The sequence below is a fragment of the Salvia splendens genome, chromosome 3, assembly GCF_004379255.2.
Source record: "Salvia splendens isolate huo1 chromosome 3, SspV2, whole genome shotgun sequence".
Classification (NCBI taxonomy): domain Eukaryota; kingdom Viridiplantae; phylum Streptophyta; class Magnoliopsida; order Lamiales; family Lamiaceae; genus Salvia; species Salvia splendens.
The window spans coordinates 19,472,082-19,496,683 of record NC_056034.1 but is presented as its reverse complement, the minus strand read 5'-3'; the positions used below and the strand labels follow the sequence as shown (position 1 = coordinate 19,496,683).

Sequence of the window (24,602 nt, the reverse complement as noted above, 5' to 3'; positions counted from 1 at the left end):
TTAGATCTGATTCTAACTACCACTATTTCATCTTTTTCATGTAATCAAACTAAAAGCATAGCATAGACAGAGCATGAAACAATATTGGCGAAAAGAAACAGATCATGCTTCGAAAACAAGTCATGATCGAGAAAATTAAACTGCCAATTATCAGATCTACGCTACTGGCTCAACCAGACGACAGACGAACGGAAGCAAATCATGATCATGTAGATCTAAAAACAATAACACCTGATCTATGAAATAAAAACATAAAATAGTACGGATCCATGGAATCAAGCGGTAAACAAACTAGATCTAAGAAATCCTAAAAACTATCAACTGCGAAAAGCATCCAACAAACACAAATAAAACTCAACACCATGAGATCCAACAAGAACTTCAACATAAACTTCCATAGCTTCAGATTCAAAACAGATCCAACGTCAAGATGCAACTTCAACAACAAAACAACTACTGAAATTTTAAAACTAAGCGATCCAAAGTTCCAAACAACTTGAAAAACGAAATTAAAGTGTAGCAAAACATAAAACTAAATTGTTTCTTCGCTTCTTAGAGCGGTGGAACACCGATTACAACTAAAGGAACACAGCCGGAACAAGATTCCCCTTCCAAGTGTGAGGCAGAAAGTTGGAACGCGGAGTTTGGAGTGGTTTTGAGCTCAGAGCTAAGAGAGACTAAGGGAGCCAAGAAGAGCTAGAAGAGTTGCCTTCTTCTTCAATCTTTATCCCTTTATATAGGGAGGCTTGAGGCCCAAATCCCTAGGGCATATCTTTCTTGATTTGACAATTGTACCCCTAAAAGCAAGGGTGTCTTCAAGTTTTGCTCCTTTCTTCCTACTCCATTTGCCGCCTTCTTCTAGTCTGATTCTCCTAGGTCGGTTTGGTGGCTTACAACAATTTTACTCCAATTCCACTCGTCCTGCATCTACTTGGTCCAGCTAGCACGATCCACTAGACTTAGCAGTTGCCTACACACTTGAACTCAAATTTTTCACATTAACTCCCTGAAAGTATATAAATCTACTCAACAACCAATGCATGAAACGAGCCTTATGAAAAGCTAAACTATCATTTAAGTGCACAAGAGATGGGTTGTTAGAGCATTTGCGGCTTATGTTTCCCTGTGACGGGATGGAATAGGGACACATTGTCATATTTCAAGGGACGAGATGGAATAGGGACACATTGCAAGTGTCTTTTTTACCCGTCTGTCAGGCTTGGAGGTGGGGCAGTCCCTCCACTCGCCCCGTCTATTCAGCTAATAGGAAGCCATCGTGAAGCCCACTTGGAGTGGTCTTCATTTGATCTAATTTTAAATAGATATTTAGTTATAAAAATTAGTTTTATAAGTAAATGTTTTTATTTATTAAAATTTATTTGTAAAATAAAAAATTATAAATTCAAAATCTATTTTCATATTATTTGGGGCTTTTCTTCCTCTATTTTTGTTATCGTGTGAATATAATTTGAATAATGTTTATATTTATAATTTTATGTGAATTTTAAATTTTGGTTATCGTGAACATTTATAAAATTTTATTTTTTGCCACTAACTTTAAACTTGACAAATAATATCACCAATTTTAACTTGGCGTCAATTTCCAACCCCCGATAGATTCTAGCTTATTAAAAGTGGCATGGAAATGAGTTAACATTTAATTGATGAATATCACTTAAAATTTGTTTTAAAAAAACGACAAGTCATCAATAATTAGGAGTTTTTCACATTCCCGTTAATATCTATCTCCACCTCATTCTGTCCATTTTATTAATCTCTCTTCAGCATATTTATCCATAGTCGCATCAACTTCAGGACTAGCTCCGACAAGCCACTTACGCAAAATTTTATCACATCAGCTAACAGGTGGGAAATTGACAACTCGTTTAATGTTTGTGTTATTATTTTCCAGATTTGCAGTTCGTGAAAAAAAAAACAAATTTTCGAAAGTGCTGTGATATTAGGCTCTAATTCCCCTTAAAATTTTAATTAAAAATAATTTGCTTGTGTATATTTTATTTTGACGAATATAGTATTTTAATTAATTTGAAAAATAATTTAATCAGATTTCATAAAACTAGAAAATGAATACTCACTCCGTTTATAAAAAATAGTCTCATTTAACCATTTTAGAATGTACACAAAAAATAGTCTCATCTATACTAATCTAAAGTGACAGTTTACTGAAAAGTCAAAAATGTCCTTTTTGGCCGGGAAACTGTGAAGCCTAATTTTTTACCCTTTTAATCATTTTGTGGGCATGTTATTAATTGCAGAATTTGTGTTCACACTATATATGTATATGAGTTGTGTATGTGGCAGCGTGTATCTATAATAAAATGTAGCATCTATAGGACAAAAAAATGGTGAAATGAATTGCTTTAATTTAATGTGTTGAAATTATTTATAAATATATATTCAAGGTGGGAGAGTAGATGTGGAGGCGTGGGTTTAGTCTATTAGGGTTTGGTTTGGGTTTTTTTTGTGTATTTAATAATATGGGCTTTTAATAATATAGTAGAATTTAAAATGAACACATTTTTAAAATTACATTTGGATTGTTATTGTATATAATAGTATATATTTTTAAAATTATTTAAATATATTAATTTAATTTAATGTGTTGAAATTACTTTATATATATATATATATATATTTATATATATATATATAGAAATATATTTATATTTAAATTACTATAAGTAGTATACATAGTTATAATTGAATTGATTTTGATTTATTCCACTAGCTAAGATATTGTTATTTATGACTGAGTTCTATTTCTTTTTTTATGATTCTCAAAATATTATGTTTATGACTATTATCATGCATTATTGAAATTAGTATTGATAAAAGTGAATTTATTATTTGTGAAAAATATGATTTTTGTATTTGTTTGCTAATGTCCTCTTAATTCTAAAAAACATGTTTTAAATCATGAACTATGTAATCAGGTTTGATGGTACTAATAATATGGAAAAGAAAATATTTAAAAAGTTTGAACTTCATATCTTTAATTTATTTATTATTTCTAATTAGCTCTAAAATTATTTTTGGTAGTAAACCACTCACCAAACATGACTTATAATATTACTTCACCATTGAACTTTAATATGTTAATTAATGCCAACTTTGGAGCAATTAGATGGATACTCACAATTTATTTTTCTTTTTAAGTGTTAATAATTAAATCATTAAATAAAATTAAAATTAATAATGGTGTAGTATTTTTATTAATAATATATTTCTTTAGTTTGAATTGTTAATAGTATATATAAGTTAAATGTACATATTCCAACAATATCTAAATTGATATCAAGAAATAATGCATTTAAATGATAACATAAGCGTAATATTAAGTTTATAATTAAAAATAAATATCTTGATGTGGAAAAATTATAATATGATGTCATGTGAGACTAATGATTAAAAAATAATATTATTAATGAGATATTTATAAATAATTTTGGTATGAATTTGATTATAAAAATAAAAAAATAAATTAACATATGGGATGAGATGGGATGAGAACCTTCCACACCAAGTATCTCTATGGGACGGGACACCTGCAATGGGGTCTCACCGGATTGTCCCGACGGGATGGGTCCGAGCTCCCATGCTACCATTGGGTGCGCTCTAATAAGACACATTGCAAATATACAAATTTCTAATTGTATATTATTCTAAAAAATTCTATTAATTCTATATATCTCCCTAAACCATGAATTCTATTAATTTGTTGTACTTTATAATGTTGAATTTTTTTGTAGTACATTTAATTTAACTTGAATGGTGGTAATAGTCTATAAATCATGCATATACCTGTTAGATTTCAAAATAGATGTTAGATTTCAATTAGGGTTCAGAGAATAATTAATATAATTGAATTAGCTTTTTAAGTAAAATAAGAAAATACTTAATAAAGGAACACTTAATTAACACTAATATTTAAATTAAATATCTTAAGTTGTACTAAAAATAAAAATAGAGCAAATAGTTTGGGACGGTCCGAAATGAAATGTGCGAATAGCATGAGACGGAGTATTGTTCTCTCATTGTTTTATACACAAAAAACTGTAGATTTGACTATACTTTATTCAAGGTGGGAGAGTCGATGTGGAGGCGTGGGTTTAGTCTATTAGGGTTTAGTTTGGGCTTTTTTGTGTATTTAATAATATGAGCTTTTAATAATATAGTAGAATTATAAATTGAACACATTTTTAAAATTACATTTGGATTATTATTGTATATAATAGTATATATTTTTAAAATTATTTAAATATATTAATTTAATTTAATGTGTTGAAATTACTTTATAAATATATATTTACATTCAAGATATATATATATATATATATATATAGAAATATATTTATATTTAAATTTCGATAAGTAGTATACATAGTTACAATTGAGTTGATTTTGATTTATTCCACTAGCTAAGATATTGTTATTTATGACTGAGTTCTATTTCTTTTTTTATGATTCTCAAAATATTATGTTTATGAATATTATCATGCATTATTGAAATTAGTATTTATAAAAGTGAATTTATTATTTGTGAAAAATATGATTTTTGTATTTGTTTCCTCATGTCTTCTTAATTCTAAAAAACATAATATAAATCATGAACTATGTAATCAGGTTTGATGGTACTAATAATATGGAAAAGAAAATATTTAAAAAGTTTGAACTTCATATCTGTAATTTATTTATTATTTCTAATTAGCTCTAAAACCGCTCACCAAACATGACTTATAATATCACTTCACCGTTGAACTTTAATATATTAATTAATGCCAATTTTGGAGTAGTTAAATGGATACTCACAATTTATTTTTCTTTTTAAGTATTAATAATTAAATCATTAAATAAAATTAAAATTAATAATGGTGTAGTATTTTTATTAATAATATATTTCTTTAGTTTGAATTGTTAATAGTATATATAAGTTAAATGTACATATTCCAACAATATCTAAATTGATATCAAGAAATAATGCATTTAAATGACAACATAAGCGTAATATTAAGTTTATAATTTAAAAATAAATATCTTGATGTGGAAAAATGATAATATGATGTCTAGTGAGACTAATGATTAAAAAATAATATTATTAATGAGATATTTATAAATAATTTTGGTATGAATTTGATTATAAAAAATAAAAAAAAATAAATTAACCTATGGGATGGGATGGGATGGGATGAGAACCTTCCACACCAAGTATCTCTATGGGACGGGACACCCGCAATGGGGTCTCGCCGGATTGTCCAGACGTGATGGGTCTGAGCTCCCATGCCGCCATTGGGTGCGCTCTAATAAGACACATTACAAATATACAAATTTATAATTGTATATTATTAATTTAAAAAAATAAAAAATAAATTAACCTATGGGATGGGATGGGATGGGATGAGAACCTTCCGCACCAAGTATCTCTATGGGACGGGACACCCGCAATGGGGTCTCGACGGATTGTCCCGACGGGATGGGTCCGATCTCCCATGCTGCAATTGGGGGTGCTCTAATAAGACACATTGCAAATATACAAATTTATAATTGTATATTATTCTAAAAAATTCTATTAATTCTATATATCTTCCTAAACCATGAATTCTATTAATTTGTTGTACTTTAAAATGTTGAATTTTTTTGTAGTACATTTAATTTAACTTGAAAGGTGGTAATAGTCTATAAATCATGCATATACCTGTTAGATTTCAATATGGATGTTAGATTTCAATTTTTTAGAGATTTCAAATTGGGTTCTCCAACAGAGAAGAAATAGAAAAAAAAGATATTATACTGATAATAATTCAACATACTATGGTGGAGCAATGGAAATTGTGATGATTTTTTTTTTCCTTTTAATAAATTGGGGTGTTAAATTAATCGAGAGGAGATAACAAAATGACATTGTAATAGCCTTCTCTTTTACTTCTATTTTTTCCTTTTTTCTTTTGGGCCACTTTTTTTAATTAGTATTTGGGTTAGCTTGGATAAAATGATGTGCGCTCGAATTAACTCACATAATTTTGTGGACGTGAGCAGCTAGCCGGCATCGCCCGCGACGCCTCGGGCGGCCACAGAAGAGGCAATTAAAAAAAATCAAGGGAGAGAAACATGGATTAACTTAGTTTTTTTATTTAAATACCTAGGTATAATATATTTTTTTGATTAAAACTATTGAGCTATTTATTTTTTCAAATTATATAATTTCTTCCTCTTTAATTCGTAGTCGCACATTTTCATATCTTATTCTAACTAACACGTACTATTTGATCTTTAGTCGCACATCTTCTATTTATCGTTTATTTTATTTTATTTTGCTCCACTCATCAAATTAAAATTGTGTAGCATCATTTGTCGAATATGAAATATTTCATTTAGAAGGGGTTTAGAGAAGTACATTTTTCTTTTTGTTATTGTTTATAGTGTTATGAATACTTAGTGTAATTAACACATATTCTTAATTATAAACATCATTATATTTTTTTATGATCTTTTTTTAATCTACTTACCCTAGAATTTATCTTTAATGTTTAAAAATTTTATGTCCCGTGCATAGCACAGGTGATAACACTAGTTTCTAAAATTGGAAAGTTTGTCTCTCATATTTTACCCATTCTCTCTCTCTCTCTCATATTTTACCTACTTTTTCTCATTCTCTCTTACTTTATCAATTTTTTTATTAAAACTCGTGTTGTAAAAAAATGAGACTATTTTTTATGGACGGAAGGAGTATAAAATAAAGTTGTTGAACCCATGAATAGTGAAGTGGGGGACTGATGGATTGTGGGTTCTATTTATTGAGTATGGAATAGAGTAAAAAATAGAGTGTAACTCATGAATAGTGTAGTCAAAGGGTTGGATCTAAGGGATGAGTTGTGGTCTTGTGGATAGCTTAAAACATGCCCGCCTCGCCGATGCCGTGGGCCTTGAACTTGAATTTGGATATTGACACTTGATTTTTGAGTAATTTGTCAGTATGTTTCTTGATACGTGTGCACATTGATTAGGTAATCCAGGTACGTCCCTCGAGCGAATAATGACGTGATACATGTCCATATACATCCGCACAAGTTCATACTCTGAACACGTCCAACACGCGTCCATGAATGACACATCTAATGTCTCTAACTTCCAGCGGTTGCATGCTAGACTTGACTTAATGGTCTGCATTGATGCATTGACTCAATTAAGCACCAATGTTGGACTATGTCTATAAATAGGGAAGACACTCCATGCATTTTCGTATACTTTTTCCTGCATGAACATAAGCTCTTTCTCTTCAATCTTTATAAATTAAAACTATGTCATCACCGTCATCCATTTTGCCAGAATTTGTGTGTTAGCGATTCTGCTACATCCAAGCCGAAGTCGTTTCATCTATAGGGACGAAACTTCAAGTTCGAGAGCACTACCAGTCGTATCTCGTCTTGTGACAAAAAGACTTACCAACTCGGCTATTAAATTGTTTATTTTAGATTTTCAACATAGTTTGTTTGCAGTCTTTCATTTTTGTGTAATTCCTTATGTTCCTAGTATATCTTTTGGGAGTGCACTACGTCCTAAAAATTTATTTATGTCCTCAGTTTTGTTAATCATAAGGCTCGTTTCATGCATTGGTATTGGGTTGAATTTCTATATTTTCGGGGAGCTAATGTGTAAATTTGAGTTCAGGTGCGCATAAATCTGCTAGGTCCAGGAAATCGTGTAGATTGACCAGGTAGACGCAAGATCAAACAGAATTAAAGTGAATAACCACAAGCCGCAAAACTACCCCAGGAGAATTAAGAAGAAGGTGGCAAGAACGAAAATTAGGAGAAAAGAACAGATTTCAAAGATCCCTTTGCAAGGGCACAACCGTCAATTCGAGGGAAGGTGACCTAGGGTTTAGAGCCTCAGGCCTCCCTATATAAAGGGATGGGGATTGAAGAATGAGGCAGCTCCTTCCTAGCTCATAGTCTCCCGAGCTCATTTCACTTCAAATACCAGTTCTAGTTCTGAGCACTTGGATGGGGAATTCTGATCCGGCAGGTGTTTATTGTAGTTTATCTGTGTCCAACTACTCTTAGGAGCGAAGAAATAATCTTTACTTTCCTTTTTAGTTTTAACTTTCATGCTTTGAGATGTTGTGGATAATTGGAACATCTTAGTAACTAATTTCCGCGGTTATTTACGTTGTTGAATCTGAATCTTCGACTTGGGGTTGTTTTGAATTTATTTTGAAATCAGAATCATGGATGTTTCAGTTGGTGATTTGTTGGGATTTGTCTTGTTGAGCTTTGTTTACTCTTTGTTGGATGCTTTTCGCAATTGGTAGTTTAGGAAGTTTAGATCTAGTTTGTTGATGTTCAATTTCATAGATCCAAGTTTGATTATGTCTGATTTTGGTAGATCCATATTAGCTAAGTGTTTTAATGAGTAGATCTGGAGCCCCCTGTTTGGAATCTGCATGATTATGGATCGCTTCTATTTATATGCTATTCCCCTTGGTCGGTAGAGTAGATCTGGTAGTTCTAGCTTAAATTTTGCATTTACGGTTCATTTGCAAGCATGCTACAAGCATGGTTTTGTAGGGTTTATTACACCAATATGGCTGATAATGTGCGAAAAGAATGATGAATTTGAGTAGGCAGGGGCTATAGTCGTAGAAGCGACAAGTGCAGGAACAACTTGATCAACTCGGGAAATGAGTGAAAAATGGCAAAAAATGAAGCTAAGTTGATCAGTTGCGTACGAATAGTGAAGCCTGCTCAGCCGATAAGTTGATCAAGTGGAGTTTACCACATGAAGTGATGAGTCAGATGAGGGAGAAGAAAAGATGCCATCTCAAGGGGCATAAATGTCAAGACATGATAGGCTTACCCTAGGTATTTGGGCCCAACATCATCCTATAAATACGGAGAGAGTGCACACAAGAAAGGAGTTCGACACCATCATCACCTTGAGTCACCTCATTTTCACTTTATTTTCTTAAGCATGGAGTAAGGAGCTAGCAGCAATAATCACCGTTTCCACCTCTGTTTTCATCTCTTCTTCCTCGTTAAGGAAGAAGGGACCTGGATCTGCGTAGAAGTCCTCGTAGTTGGAGTTTTTGTTGCACCCCGAGGGGTTAAAACAATCTCTATTATGTTTTTAGTTCATTGTTTTCGTAGCTTAGCTGTTTTTAATGTTTTTTTAGTTGCTACTCTAGTTCCTTTCGATTGTTAATCGCTCTTTGAATCCTTATTTGGAATTTTGTTTTAGTTACGTTTACCGAAGATCGTTTATGAAATGGAGTTTTTAGTTCAAGTTGTGTTGGATCTGGTGTTTTCTATTTTGATTGCTTTCGTTTGCTTTAGTTCTGCCTTGATTATGCTTTCTCGTAAGTAGATTTACATTTTAGCTCGTCAACTTGCATGAGAATATGTTAGGAACGTTAGATCTGCTTTTCTTTACGTTGATTTCATGTGGATCTATGTTCATTTTGTCTAATTTTTGTTTTATGCTTATTGCTTTGTTTAGATCTGCTTTCGTTGCTTTTATTTAGCTGCTTAGCGGAGAAGAAGGTAGTAGTTTGTTAGGATCGCAGTCTCTGTCACCTTTTCGGTGTTTACAGCTTTTTAGTAGTGCGTTTATTTTGTGTCAGTGGTCCCGAGTTGCTTTTTACCATTTCCGTTCTTAGCGTAGTTGATCAAATTAACTTTCTCTATTTATGATTTCTCTAGTCTAGCTTGATCAGTTTAGTTTAGTTAGTTGATCAATTTCCTTTTCATTAGTTTAAACTTAACCCACTAAAAAGCGTGGCCGCAGCCAAACCTCTTACATGTCTCAATCCTAACTCCACTCGCATCTGTCCATGTGGGATTCGACCCTTATTTCCATTTACTAGTCCATAGTATTGTGGGTTAAGGTCTTGAAAGCCCCGAGTCTCTCCATTCACACACCCAGCGACCAGTAGTCATCAGCCAGCTGGAACCATCTATTGTCGGACTTGATCAAGTTGCGCATGCTCTACATGTTTTAATTTACATGTGAACTCTGAGTACTCCAGTTTAAGGGAAAATCCAGCTTTCAAATGGTGCCGTTGCCAGGAATGGATGGCGTTATATGTGCTTGTGTTTGAGATATTTGGTGTACATATTTTTAATCCTTTTATTTTTTTTTCAGTTTATGAACCGAGGCCTGAACTTTAGGCACTGGAATAATACGACCAATTGGATAGATACGGAATCCAACTGGAGGATCAGAGAAGCAGCCAACCCGGTCGTTACAAGATCTGGACTGAACACGGGAATGCCATGTAATACAAGCCCATAAGGGGAAGTAGATCATAACCCGTTTGCTGAGTTGAAGGAGGAGACTGTTACAGAAGAAGGACTAGTCAGGATGGCCGCACTGGTAGATAACGATCCCGAGATCGGGTCTCTCAATGCTCACTTGCCTAGAGAACCAGCTCAGGCAATAGTGGTGACTCTAGTGCAGACGAACATAGATGTGAAGAACAACGTACTGACCGTCATCCCCCAATATTATGGGAGACCAACTGAGAGCCCATATGAATTCTTACATGACTTCTGCAAGATTTGTGGGATTAAAAAACGTCCAGCTGGATCGACAAAGGACAACTACATGCTTAGGGTGATCCCTTTTTGCTTTAAAAGCAGAAGTCGATACTTGGTTCATGAAGCTACCGCCCAACTCTATCAGAACATGGGCCGATTTCAGATCCCAGTTCCTGGATTACTTTTTCCCTTCCACAAAGACTAATGCACTGAAGAAGGAGATCCAGAGAGCCCATCAAGATTGCGATGAGCCTTTGACTCAATATTAGAATAGATTCAAGGGAATGTTGGACTCCTGCCCAAACAACCATATGATGGATGCGGAAATCTTCAACAATTTCTATGAGGGATGACACCCAAGAGCAAGGATCTGATGAATTCTTCCAGTGGAGGTGATTTCTCGAAACTATGGGTAACAGGGTAAGTGAAGGCAAGAGAGTGCTGGAGAGGCTGGTGAATGCTAAGAAAGCGTATGACTCTTCCAGAGCCCTGATAATGAGACGGGTAGTAGCAAACACCACTGTGGACACAATAGAGGATATGATGGAGGCACGAATGGATCGGTTGGAAAAAGTTATATTGTCTGCCATGGAGAAAAATACACAACCCACTCCCGTGGATAAGGTGAAGGTAGCGTCGAGTCAAGAAAAGGTGTATCCCGGTTATGGACATTCAGGGGAGCAAGATTTCCAAGCGCATGCGAATGCAGTTGGCAATTGGAATCAGAAGACCCTAATTGAAATAAGTGGAAGATCAAGGATCCCCCATGGAGGGATCATCCAAATTTCAGATGGTCAGATCCGAACACAGCTCAACAACAACCACTGGCGATTACCTATCAACAGCCTCCAGCTATTAGCTATCCACCATGGTCGGAAGGGTAACCTCATTGGCAGAGCCGAAACCAAGATGGTCAGAACAATTGGAACAACAACAGGGGACAAGGGAACCAATCTAATTGGAAAAACCAGAATCAAAATAACCAAATGGTATCCTATGTTCCACCACATCAGAGAGGATACCAGAACCCTCAATCGCAGCAACATGGTAATCAAGGGCCACATGGGAACTTCTACCAAGGACATGGGTCTTCGTCGAATCACCCGTCGGGAGTGAATGCGAGCCAGCCAAATTCCAAATTGCCGAGCCAAATTGATAATGTAGTAGGGGATTTCCTGAATTCTCAGCAAAACATTAAAGGAAACATGCAAGCCAATAATGATTTAGAGCATAAGATACAGGACACCCAGCAAGAGCAGAAAGCTGCTATGGATATGCTGACGAAACAACTCTCCCAGATGGCCACGACGTTGATATGATGGTAAGATACCTGCGACTGTCAAAATGTCGGACAAGGCTAACATTAGCAAAATCACTCTGAGGTCGGGTCAAGATTATGATGAGCTTATAGGAAGAACAGAGGAGAAAGATGGAGAAGAGAACAGTGAGGGTTCCCCCTTTAAGTAGACAAGAGAGCCATTTCCTCAGGTTGCCGCACCACAAGCTATTGACCCAGAACCAGAGGAGTTGATTGAGGAAGTTAAGAAGCATGAAAGGGATGACTCAGGTGAAGGAACCAACAATGCAGTCAAGCGTCTGAAACCTTACCTATACAGGGGAGAGGCCAAAAGGCAGAAGGAGGATCCGACCGATTTCATGGAGATTTTTGGAAAGCTTGAGATCAACCTGCCATTTCTACAAGCATTGAAGCTACACCCGTTCAGCAGGTTTATCAAGGACTTCATAGCTGGAAAAGCTAAACCCGACGGGAAGATTGTGATCGGGGAAAGTGTGTTTGCTGTAATCCAGAAGAGGATGCTTCCTTCAAAAAGGACTGATCCTGGGATGTTCACTCTACCCATCATTATTTGGAATGTTAAAATTGAGCATGCTATGTGTGATATGAGAGCGTCTATTAATGTGCTGCCTTTCTCAGTTTACAAGAGATTGACTGAAGTCAGCCTAGTGGACATAAAGGTGGTGATCCAACTAGCGGATAGATCATGCATTAGCCATGAAGGAGTACTGGAAAATGTGATTGTGAGGGTGCATGACTTCCTATACCCTACAGATTTTCACGTGATCCGTATGAATGAGTTCGAAGATGGTGAAACTAGTGGAGTATTGTTGGGGATGTCATTCTTGCGAACGGCCAAAACTATAATTGATGTGAGTGACAGTACAATTTGCTTGGACTATCATGGGGAGAAATTCACTTTCAATATTGACAAAGTAATGAAAAAGCCTATGGATACTGAAAATCTACATTCGTTAGTTGTGATTTACCCATTAGTCCAAGAATGTCTTGAGACTGAACTATTGCAGGAGCAGCTTGCAGCTGCTGAATTGAACGACTCGATTGAGGAAGAGGTCTCCGGATGGTGTGACACAATTTTGACACAGAATATGACCGATGAAGAGATCAACGATGCAATCATGAGATTCTTCCAGAAGTCGACTTCAACTGGATCAACTGGTTTTGCTCAACTGAGTAGTTTGGAAAAGGTGTCCGATTTTGATGAGCTAGCAGCAAAGAATATAGAGAAAAACCCACTGCCCCAAGAGGCGGTCACGCTTAAGAAGGAATTAAAGACATTATCCCCAGGATTAAAGTATGCTTACCTCAGGGATGAGGAGACTTTTCTAGTCATCATTAACAGCCAGTTGACAGCGAAACAAGATGCAGAGTTATTGAATGTACTGAGGAGAAACCAGAAGGCCATGGATGGATTTTGTCGGATTTGGTCGAGATCAGACCAGACCTCTGCATGCATCACATACGCCTTGAAGATGGCGCGAAAGCTCACAGAGAACAGAAAAGGAAACTGAACCCCAACATGGGAGAAGAGGTTCTGAAAGAAGTGCTAAAGCTACTGGCATTGGGGATTATTTACTCTATTCCTGACAGCAAATGGGTCAGCCCAGTACACATGGTACCAAAGAAGTCTGGAATTCAAGTCGTTAAGAATGACAAGAACGAGCTGGTGCCCACGAGGTTGGTTACAGGGTGGTGGATGTGCATTGATTATCGGAAATTGAATGATGCTACAAGGAAAGATCATTTTCCACTACCCTTCATTGACCAGATGCTCGAGAGATTAGCTGGTAAGCAGTATTTTTTGCTTTCTAGATGGCTATAGTGGGTATTTTCAAATTTATGTGGAACCTGAAGATCAGGAAAAGATAACCTTTACATGCCCTTTCGGGACGTACGCGTATAGGAGGATGCCCTTTGGTCTCTGCAACGCACCAGGAACGTTCCAAAGGTGCATGATGAGCATCTTCTCTGATTTGCTCGAAGATTGTATTGATATCTTCATGGATGATTTCACAGTATATAGGAATTCTTTTGAATTGTGCCTTGATAATCTGGATCGAGTGTTAAAAAGATGTCAAGAGAAGAATCTGGTATTGAATTTTGAGAATTGTCATTTCATGGTCCATGAAGGAATTGTTCTGGGCCATATTGTGTCAGAGAAGGGGATACAAGTTGATAAAGCAAAGGTGGAGGTGATAAACAAATTTTCGTTCCTTACCAATCAGAAGGAGATACGAGCATTTTTGGGACATGCTGGGTTTTATAGGAGGTTGATCAGAGATTTTGCAAAAATCGCTAAGCCATTAACCCACCTTCTCAAAAATGATGTGGGGTTTGTTTTTGATGAACCATGTCAGAAGGCGTTCCAACTCTTGAAGGATCGACTTGTTTCAGCCCCAATCATCAGAGCTCCTGACTGGAATCACCTCTTTGAGGTAATGTGCGATGCCAACGACATCATTGGAGCAGTCCTTGGGCAGAAGATTGATGGGAAAACCTATGTCATCTTCTATGCTTCTAAAACTCTAAATCAGGCTCAAAAGAACTATGATACAACGGAGAAGGAGATCCTGGCCATAGTGTACTCTTTTGAAAAATTTCGACCTTATTTACTTGGGTCCAAGGTTATTGTTTATACTGACCATGCAACAATCAAATACCTCTTGGCGAAAAAAGAGTTGAAGCCCAGACTGATCCGTTGGGTGTTACTACTGCAAGAATTTCATTGGGAGGCGAAAGACAAAGCAAGGACAGAGAATAGAGTGGCTGACCATGTAAGCAGGATAAATCAAGGAGAGGATAAATAAGATGTCCCCGACGCTTTCCCAGAGGAGCACCTGTATTTAGCCCAATGATCAAATGTCTTAATCAGCTGGAAGGATGTTCTTGACACAGCTGATCCAGTAGCCTTTTTGAATGAAGCAAGCAAAAGGCAAGCGGAACTGTGGTTCGCTGATATAGCGAACTACTTGGTAACTGGAGAACTACCTTCTACACAAGAGGTGACCAAAGCCCAAAGGTTGAAGATTAAGAGTGAAGCAAAGTACTACTTCTAGGATAACCCTTACCTATGGAAAATGGGAGTTGATCAGGTCATCCGAAGGTGCATCCCTGAGTGGGATCAAGAAGATATATTGACTCATTGTCACTCTCTAGATTGCGGTGGTCATTTCGGTCCTAAAAAGACAGCCAGGAAAGTCCTGGATAGTGGTTTCTATTGGCCAGACTTGCACAAGGATGCCTATGAATTTTGCAGAAGGTGTAATCGTTGTCAGCTGACAGGGGGGATTTCTGCTAGAGATGAAATGCGACAGATACCAATTGTAGTTTCTGAGATTTTCTATGTTAAGGGAATGGATTTCATATGCCCCTTCCCACTATCATGTGGGAACACTTATATATTGGTTGCAGTAGACTACATGTGTAAATGGATAGAGGCTAAAGCTACCAGCTCTTGTGAGTCAAAAGAGGTCACGAAATTCTTAAAGGCTAACATTTTCAACCGATATGGAGTGCCCCGAGCTATCATATCTGATCAGGGAACCCATTTATGCAACCGGACTATCGAAGCATCGGTGAGAAAATATGGGGTTCATCACAGGCTATCTACTCCCTACCACCCTCAGGAAAATGGGCAAGCAGAGATCTCAAACAGGGAGATCAAGACTATTCTGAAGATGACAGTGAACCCTTCTAGGAAAGATTGGAGCAATCGACTCAGTGATGCTTTATGGGCTTATCGAACTGCGTTCAAGTCACTGAAAGAGCAGGTTTGCGTAGGTGTCGTTTCAAGCAAAGGGTGTATCCTACTGATCAGGATGAAACAATCCCCTGCTAAGCCTAAAACCTGGTATCAATAATTCCTCAACCCTCTTCTACTGGGTAGTATAGTGAAGGTAGGGGTCGAATCCCACAGAGATGAATGCGTTTTGGGAATTGTGGTGATATTCTGGAAAGGTTTGGTTAGCTACCACGCTTGGGTTGAGTCTCTACCTACACTGGAAATTAAGATGGTGTCCTACTGACTAGGAAGGGTGAATGGTGGTCGACATGTAGTGGTGTACGTGGAATTATGGTGGATGTGGTGTAACAGAAAATATGCGGAAAGTACTAGGTTTCTATAAAAGGCTAAACAGAAAAACAGAGAATAAATGGTAGTTGTGGTGACTAGGCTGACAGATCTGCAGGGTGTACTAAAGGTGAAGGACAAAAAGCAAAAAGCATCTGAAATGCAAAGTGGTCCCAAACTTGGATATGGACATCATCTTCTTCAACAAACACAAACTAAAATCAGAAAACAAACCAGATTCAGCACCATAAAAACACAGATTAATAACTCACGAACACAGATCTACAATCAAACATTCCAAATCGAAAATCAAACATCGAAACTGAAATCCCGCCTACTGATCAGCATGGAAGAAAACAGGAAACACATAACTGCACCTTGCATGAAACAAACTTCTATGAAATAAAAGTAAACAGATTATGCTAACTCGAAGAAATAAACTACTAACTGGAAACACACGATTCGATACTCAAAAAGACCAGAAACTCTAGATCTAAGCTAACTAGGCAAAAGGAAAAGAGATCGGCGAAGTAAACTGAACAGAAAACAACTTCATAGCATAAAACATGTTTGGATCTTCAAACAAAGTACTTCTAGGCGGTGAAATTCAAAGCAAACAAAGATCCAGCGTAAGGAAAAACAAGCAATTTAACTACGAAAGCGAAATAAAAGTGTTTTGCCACACCGGGCGATGGAACTTCTAACTACGATCTTGCTGACTGGATGAGAACGTCTGGAACTCTGGGAACTTCTTAATCTTCAAGTGACCATGGCAGTGGCGAGGAACGAGACTCTGGACTGGGCTGAAGGACTGAACTACCGAGAGAATTCTACCTAAGAGTGATGATGATGAAAATAGATTATCTTTTCTCTCTCCAAGTGGCTTCCTTTTATAGGGAGGCTTACCCTTGATTTTAGGGTAAAACCTTGCGGTGAGATGACTTCTTTGCCCTTAATTGTGATTGATCAGTCCCAGCTATCCTTCTTCTCCATCTCGAGCCATTTTTGCATGTATACTGGTCAGTACATAATCGTCCTGACGCCCTTTTCACCTCAAGTATCTGAAGCTTTGCCTACTGGCTAGAACACTCAACCTGCACGCTTAAGCAACTTGTTTTGCAGATAAAGTTCAAATATGCACATCATAATGACCAGTAACCAAGGCCTAGAATACGACTTATCAGTCACCCTACAGGCTTGTATTCGGAAAGATGTGCCATCTCCCTGTTGGCATTGAACTTAAGGCCTATTGGGCAGTAAAGGAGATGAATATGAAGCCCCAGGTATGTGAGGAGGAAAGGAAGTTTCAGCTGCAAGAACTGGAGGAACTTATGCTTGAGTCGTATGACGCTGCCATGTGGTACAAGGAGAAAACCAAAATGTGACATGACAAAAACCTTCGGGTCAAGGAATTGCAGGTAGGGCAGAAAGTTCTATTGTTTCAATCAAGGCTCAAGCTGATGCCAGGAAAGTTGAAATCCAAGTGGACGGCACCATATACCATCGTCACCCTGAGGGCAAATGGGGCCGTGGAACTTCAAGGGAGTGATCCTAACTCTACTCCTTTTATGGTAAATGGTCACCAAGTTAAACTCTTTAGGGACAACTCAGAAGTGCGTAGAGTTGAAGAAATTCCACTGTGCACAACTGAAGTTCTCGCCTAAGTTGGTCAGCTTGCAAAGGTTCTAGGTGATCCACTTAATCAGTTGGACAAAGCATGTCGAATCATGAGTGAATCAAGTGAATCTCTGGAACAGTTGCAAAGCTTGTACATAATTGTGAATAGTGTATTTCTCAGTTTTAAAATGAAAATCCAAACAAAGTAAAATTATCAAAAATCGAAAAAAATATTTTCGAGAATTTAGATCAGGTGGATCAAGCTGCACTCGTTGAAAAGTTGAAAATCTTACTTGATCCAACTAGTCCGAATTCCCATGTTTTAGATAAAATTTCTTATTTTTCGCTAAGTGTTAAAAAGAAGGAGTGACCGACACGTGTAGGGAAAATGGGGGGGGGGAAACGGAGGTTTTAGGAGGAAAAATGAAGAGTCGCGAATAAAATAGTAATATTTGAAACCTCCGTAATCTACTCCCCAAATTTCTCACCACAATTTCTCTCTGCAGATTCCGGTGAAAGCAAACCATAGCTCCTAAATCCACCACAATCCACCGAAGAAAATGGAAGGAAAGTCACAAAACGCTTCAGGAAGTACCTTTGCACCCAAGTCTGCCGGAAGTTTGAAACCCCTGCAGCAAGGAGTTAGTGGGTCGTGAACGATCCCGACCAACACAACACCTCAAGTCGCTGGAGGCAGCTGTCAAACCACCATTACACTTTTACTAGAGGCATTTAAGATGTTTGTCCAGACAATGAAGCCCGACGCTGATGCTGATCTTTTGCTGGCTCAAATGGGAGCTATACCTACCCCACCACCAGCCGTCGATGTACAAGTTCCAGAAACTTGTAGTTAGGGAACAACGGTAATCGAAGACGAAGACAAAGTAGGGGGCAAAATGGATGGACCAGTAGACCGGGGGGAAGAGGTTGAATAACAGTTTTCTGTTACAGAGAAAAGCGCAGAGGTGCCCGCCGTCCAACGAGATGAAGTTCTGGAGATTGTCAAGCAGATAGATAAGGAAGTGGAGCTAAGCTCGACAGCTGAAATACTGGAGGAGTTGCAAGCGGAGTCAATTCCCATGGATGCTGAAACAGTAAATGAAGCTGAGCAACCGCTATTCACTCCAGATGAAGTCGCAGCAAACTTGGCGGCAAGGGATTCGGAGGCCACTGAGATGAATATGTGAATAGATGGAGATAGGACTGCTGGATAGGACCCTACTGAGAGGGTAAAAAAGCTACTGATATAACACTGGAGGTAATGGAAGAATAGCACCCTACCGAGAGGGTGGGAACAAGCCCTGCTGAGGGCATTGCAACAAACACAACTGCACCAGAGAATAGAGAGGTGGTGATCATAACGTATGAAGAGGAGGAGACTGAGAGGGTCGCTCCCAGAGATGAGGTTGCTAGAGCAAGAGCTGCGACCATCCACATTTATCAGCTGAGGCCAGGTAGAGAAGAGGCCTTAGGAAGGAGGTCTACAGAGGAACAACCGAGGGAAACCCTTGAGCAAAGGACATGGGAAGATGTAAACCGTGTAGTAAACAATGCTGTAGGGCCTCCGCATCGCAGGAGGAGGCTCTTAATTGACGAAGAACCTAAGGAGGAAGACGATGTCTTTTTCACGCCAGTGGATGCGCTACCAAGCTCTGGGCAGCCAGATACACCTGCTGAGTTGGAAGACAGTGAAATAGACATGAGAGAGCGGAAGAGAAAGTGGAAGGCTGTCGCTGACCCTGTGAAAAAGAAGCCACGACAGTCGCTGACTCAGATTTTGCACGGTTTTAAGGCCATTATTTGGTCCGTTTTTAATGACAAAGTTGCATTACATGTCCATTATTTGCATATTTTATATATTTTGGTATTTTGACATGTTTTGTGAGAAATGTGCATATTTGAGTTTAAAAAGGAGTCAAAACGCGAAGTAGGAAATCTGGAGTTTTTGGGAGCGACCAGCGACCGCTGCAACACTGCCGGCGACTGCCGGCGCTTAGCGACCGCCATATCTGTAGTGGTCCATTTCAGAAATTTGTGCATGGAATGAAGACACGCCCAACGACCGCTAGGCACTGCGTGGCGACCGCAACCCTATTCCTTTTTTGAGAAGGGGCGATTTTCCCCTATAAATACCCCCTCAAGCTTCATCATTAGGATCCTTGATGAGTCTCGTTCTCGGCCTTGGTTATTGGTAAGTATAAGGTGCTATATTGGATAATATCTGCAAAATAGCTGCTAAAGTGTGCAGGTTGAAGCACTAAATCAGGAAGAAAGGTTCAGAAGGAATTCGAGTGAAAAAGCTGCGAAAAGTGTGCAAACTGCTTAGTATGAGCAGAAAATACGCAAACTGGTCAAGATGGATGCTACAGAACTGGACACGAGAAGGAAGGACTTGCTTGGAATAATCACCTATTTAAAGAAGGGCAAAATTGTCATTCCACATGAAGAGAAAGCCCTAGAAATTAGGGCAAGCCACCCTATAAATAGGAGCTGAACATAAAGAAAATGGGGAAATTTTGACACCACTTCACTTAGGACTTATCATCACTACTACATCACTTTTGAGGAGAATAGCTCCACTAGTTCTTAGTTCCATCTAAATCCAGCAGTCTGACTTGAAGATTCCGGCCACCTGTCGGCGAGGAGCCTCATGCCTGATTCATTCCAGCCGTCGTAGTTCCAGAAATTCTTCTAGTTTCAGTTTTCGATGAGCCAAACAATCTTTTACTTGCTTTGTTTTTTTTAAGATTTCTTAGTTTAAGTACTTGTTTTTTTTGCTTGCCTTTGACTTGGATTCCAGTAGCTACTTAGTTGGAACATCTTTTGGGTGATAATCTTGAATGCAATAAAGTTTATTGTGGTTTTATTTTGTGTTTCAGCTTGCTTATTATTTCTTTCTGCCTGGTAGCTAGATCTGGTAGTTTTACATTGATTTTTGTTGTTTAAGTGCTTGAATCTACTTTGCTTAGTTAGATCTAGGTTTTCTTGGAGTGTTTACAAGTTTTAATCAGGTTAAGTTCCTCAAAAATGCATGGGAATCGTTTCTGCTTGCTTCTGTCACCTTGTCTCGCTGACCAGTTTGCGTAGATCTCAGTTTTCTTAGCTTTCGTTCTCGATTTCAAGTTAACTATTGCATTTACGAATTTTCAAGCTTGATCATTCATCAATGGAGTTTGTTAGATCTTGTTTGTTTAGCTTGGTGAAGAAAATAATATCACAATCAAAGAATGAGACCACTTGTGTTGCTTTTGTTGCTTTTTGCTTTTGTACTTGCATTTTTTCAGCTTTTCTGCACACCTAGGAGACAGTCTGCCAGCATGTCCTTTATTCTCTTTACCTTTTGTCTAGCCATTTTTAGTAAGTTTCGTCTAGTAGTTTCTCACATGCACACTCGTACCCTAATTTACACACGCATTTTAATTTCTTTTATCACGCAACATTTAGAGCCCACCTTGACCTACTGGTCATGAGGGGTATAGGTTCCATTTCATTTTCCGACTAGGTAAAACTCAACCCCAAAAAAAGCGTGGTAGCTAACCAACCGCTCCCAGAATGTCATCGCAAGTGTATCTCGCCTACATCCATCTCTGTGGGATTCGACCTTTACTCCACTATACTAGCCAGTAGAAGTGGGTTGAGGTATTTTTTTTGTTGATAGGGAAGATAGACACAGACCCAATGACACAACTAGGTCTAGGTACCCTCCTGGCCAGTTGATACACACACACACAGAGTCATAGTCTCATCTTTTCCCTCCATCAAACGGCGCCGTTGCCTGGGATGGATGGCATTTTTGCATACATCTGTTGCATGACACTTTGGTGTACATATTGTTTTTCTTTTCTTTTGTTTCTTAGTTTATAAGGAGTTATGTTAAGAATTTTGGTGTGAATAATGTAAATAAACTTTTCTTTATTTTTTGTGTTCCGCAGTTAAATGAAACTAAGTCCAACTGGCCAAAGGAAGAAGGGGCAAATCCAGTCACCACTCATTCAGAATTAACCACTGCCTTGCCTGTTGACTTGGATGCGAGCGGTGAGGAGGATCGCGACACAACCATCAAGAGTGAACCGGAATCAATATCCGCAACTAAAGAGGAGAAAGCCAACATGGCTGACCAGAAAAATGATCCCGAGATAAGCTCGTTGTACGCTCACTTGGATGGCGAACCACCGCAAGAAATCGTCACGACCCTAGGACAAGAAGCAATCTACGTGGAGCCCCACATTACGGCCGTCCAGCCTGTGTTCTTGGGAAGGAATTATGACAGCCCATACGAGTTCTTGCATGAATTTTGCAAAATCTGCAAGGCTCTAAAGCGGCCAGCGGGGTCGAGCGAAGGCGACTAGAGATTGAAGGCCCTTCCCTTTTCCCATAAAGGGGAGGCGAATACTTGGTTCAAGAGACTGCCACCAAATTGTATCAGAACCTGGTCTGACTTCAAGATGATGTTCTTGGATTAGTTCTTCCCAGCGGCCAAGACAAGTGCACTAAGAGATAAAATCCGAGGAGTTACACAAGGTTATGATGAGACCCTGAGTCAGTACTGGTCAAGATACATAGGTCTATTGGACGCATGCCCAAACCACCACATGTTGGAAGTAGAAATTTACTCGATTTTCTATGAGAGGATGGATGCGGAGAGCAAGGACTTAGTGAACTCATCAAGTGGATGGAGTTTTTCCAAACTACGAGTTAGTGAGGCCAAGAGAATCATGGAAAGACTTCTCTACGCGAAAAGAGCCTATGACAATCCACGTGCTCTCCCGTCCAGAAGAGGTATGGCAAATGCTGCAGCAGTAGGAAATAATGATCAATTAGAGAGTCGGATTGACAAGCTCGAGAGGGCACTTCTGTCAGCAATTGAGAAGAGTAAACCGCAAGTTCCTCCAGTCAATGCCACCACGGTAACTACCCAAGAGGATCACTATCCAAATACGACTGGGCTTTGGAATTCAAATAGGAACTGGAATCCTGAAAAGCAGGAGGACACGCCTTGGAGAGAACACCTGGACTTTAGATGGGGAGAGGGAAACTCTAACCAGCCCAGCCCACCTCAGAATGCATACGATGGACCCCCAGCCCAAGATTCACAGCCGAACTAGTCAGGAAGAAACCAGCATAATCCGCACCCACTAAATCCATATCAAAATACCACCTATGTGCCACAATATCAGATGGGAAACCAGAATTACCAATCCCACTCACCCCAACATTGCCAAAATCACCCATGCCCTAACCCTAACCAGCATCACCACCCCAACCAGTTCAGTCAGTACCCTTCACACCAAAATCAGCCAAACTACCCTTACAATCAAAACCATCCCATCTACCAGTCGCATCCCAACGGCCAGTATAACTCCCATCACCAGCAAAATCCCTACCTATACTACCTGAATCCCAATCACAGTCAACCCCACAACTCTAACCAATTCGTCCAGTACCCCTCTCATCAAAATCAGCCAAACTATACCTACCACTCATACCCTAACACCCAGTATAATCCCCACCATCAGCAAAACCCTAACCTTTTCCTACACCAACACAAGTCAGGAAGATCTATGGAAGAGATGATGGGAGAGATGCTTGCTTACCAGCAAACCATGAGGAGTGAATTTCAATCAAATAATGAAGTGGTGCAAGGCATGCAAAATGCCCAGAAAGAGCATAAGGAAAATATGGACAAGCTGAATAAGCAACTGTCCTACCTGGCCAGTTCGATGAACGAGATTTGTGGGAATGCGGAAAGGCTCCCAGTTACGGTGCACATACCTGACAAGGCTAATGTGAGGAAGGTGACATTGTGGTCAGGAACATCCTACAAGGAGCCTGAACGAAAGGAGTCATTTGGGGAATCAAGCAAGACGAAGGATAATGGGGACATACTGACCAAGAAGAGTGGTCCTGATGAAACTGAACCAGTTGCTGAACCTCAAATCAATCAAGGTCCGGAAGAGAGTTCAAGGGAAACCACTAAAGAACCTGATAAAGAGGTGAAGGAAGAAAAATCATTCCCTTACTGTTTTGTAAAAAAGAGGAAGGAGGGAGAACCCGTAGACTACATGTCTATCTTTAGGAAACTTGAAGTGACCATACCTTGCAATCACGCTGTAAAGGTGTACAAATATAGGTGTAAAGGAAACTTGAAGTGACCATTCGGTACAAATATAAAGGTGTACATAGTTAGAAGTACAAGGGAAGAATAATAGATTGTGACAGAAGGCAACACTCCAACCATGGTCTTGAAGAAGCTACCACCCAAGAGGAGTGACCCAAGATGGTGTGATCTAACCAGTAGCCAAACGCTTACTGACCAGGATATTGAAGAAACTATTTGTCAGAAGTCAAGATTCGCTAAAGCCACTGGGGCTCACCAACTGGCCGAGAAGAAGACAGAGAGAAAACAAGGGCTGAAGCGCGCATCGAGGCGAATCATTAGGCGTAGGATTGAGAAAAAGAAGGGGCCCAACAAGGTTCATGATCTTGTAGAGATCTCAAGCGAGGAGGACAAGACTCCTTGCAACAAAAAGAAGAGCAAGGACACTGATACTGGCCAGGAAGATAGTGGACCTCTTACAAAACCTGGGGAGGATCCAAAACATGCTACAACCAAGTCAGAGGCTGGACATCCGTCATCGACCCTTACTCTCCAGGAAGGGGGTTCTCCTACAAAACCTGGGGAGAACACGACTGCAACTTTCGCCCATCCAGTACAGGAGGCCAACATCGACAATCCACTTGCCATCCCTGCTGCCCAGAAAGAGACACCAGTACCAGAAACCGACTTACAGGAAATTCAAGACAAAGAAGGAAAATGCAACCAAGAAATAAATAGGAAAGGCAATGGGCAGCAAAGCAACAGAAGGAGACCAAGAATCCCAGGGTGGTCCTATCGACCATTATCATCAAGAAGCTGAGACAAGTGCCCAAACTGATTGGGAGTAAGGTCCCCAGCAACCATCGTCTGAGGCCCATGGAAAAGAGGAAAATCAAGGGGACTTTCAAGAATCATAAGAAAAAGAGTGACACCCCTGATGTGTACCAA

The 24,602-nt window shown here is 38.9% G+C and overlaps 1 protein-coding gene across 1 annotated transcript; it reads left to right on the top strand.

Annotated features, from left to right (window-relative positions):
• Positions 1 to 11,897: 11,897 nt before the first annotated feature.
• Positions 11,898 to 13,382, top strand: LOC121796707. Its single transcript, XM_042195500.1, has 2 exons — positions 11,898 to 11,997; positions 12,070 to 13,382. Exons 1-2 carry the CDS (start codon positions 11,898 to 11,900, stop codon positions 13,380 to 13,382), a joined length of 1,413 nt encoding a protein of 470 aa, XP_042051434.1.
• The last annotated feature ends 11,220 nt before the right edge of the window (positions 13,383 to 24,602 follow it).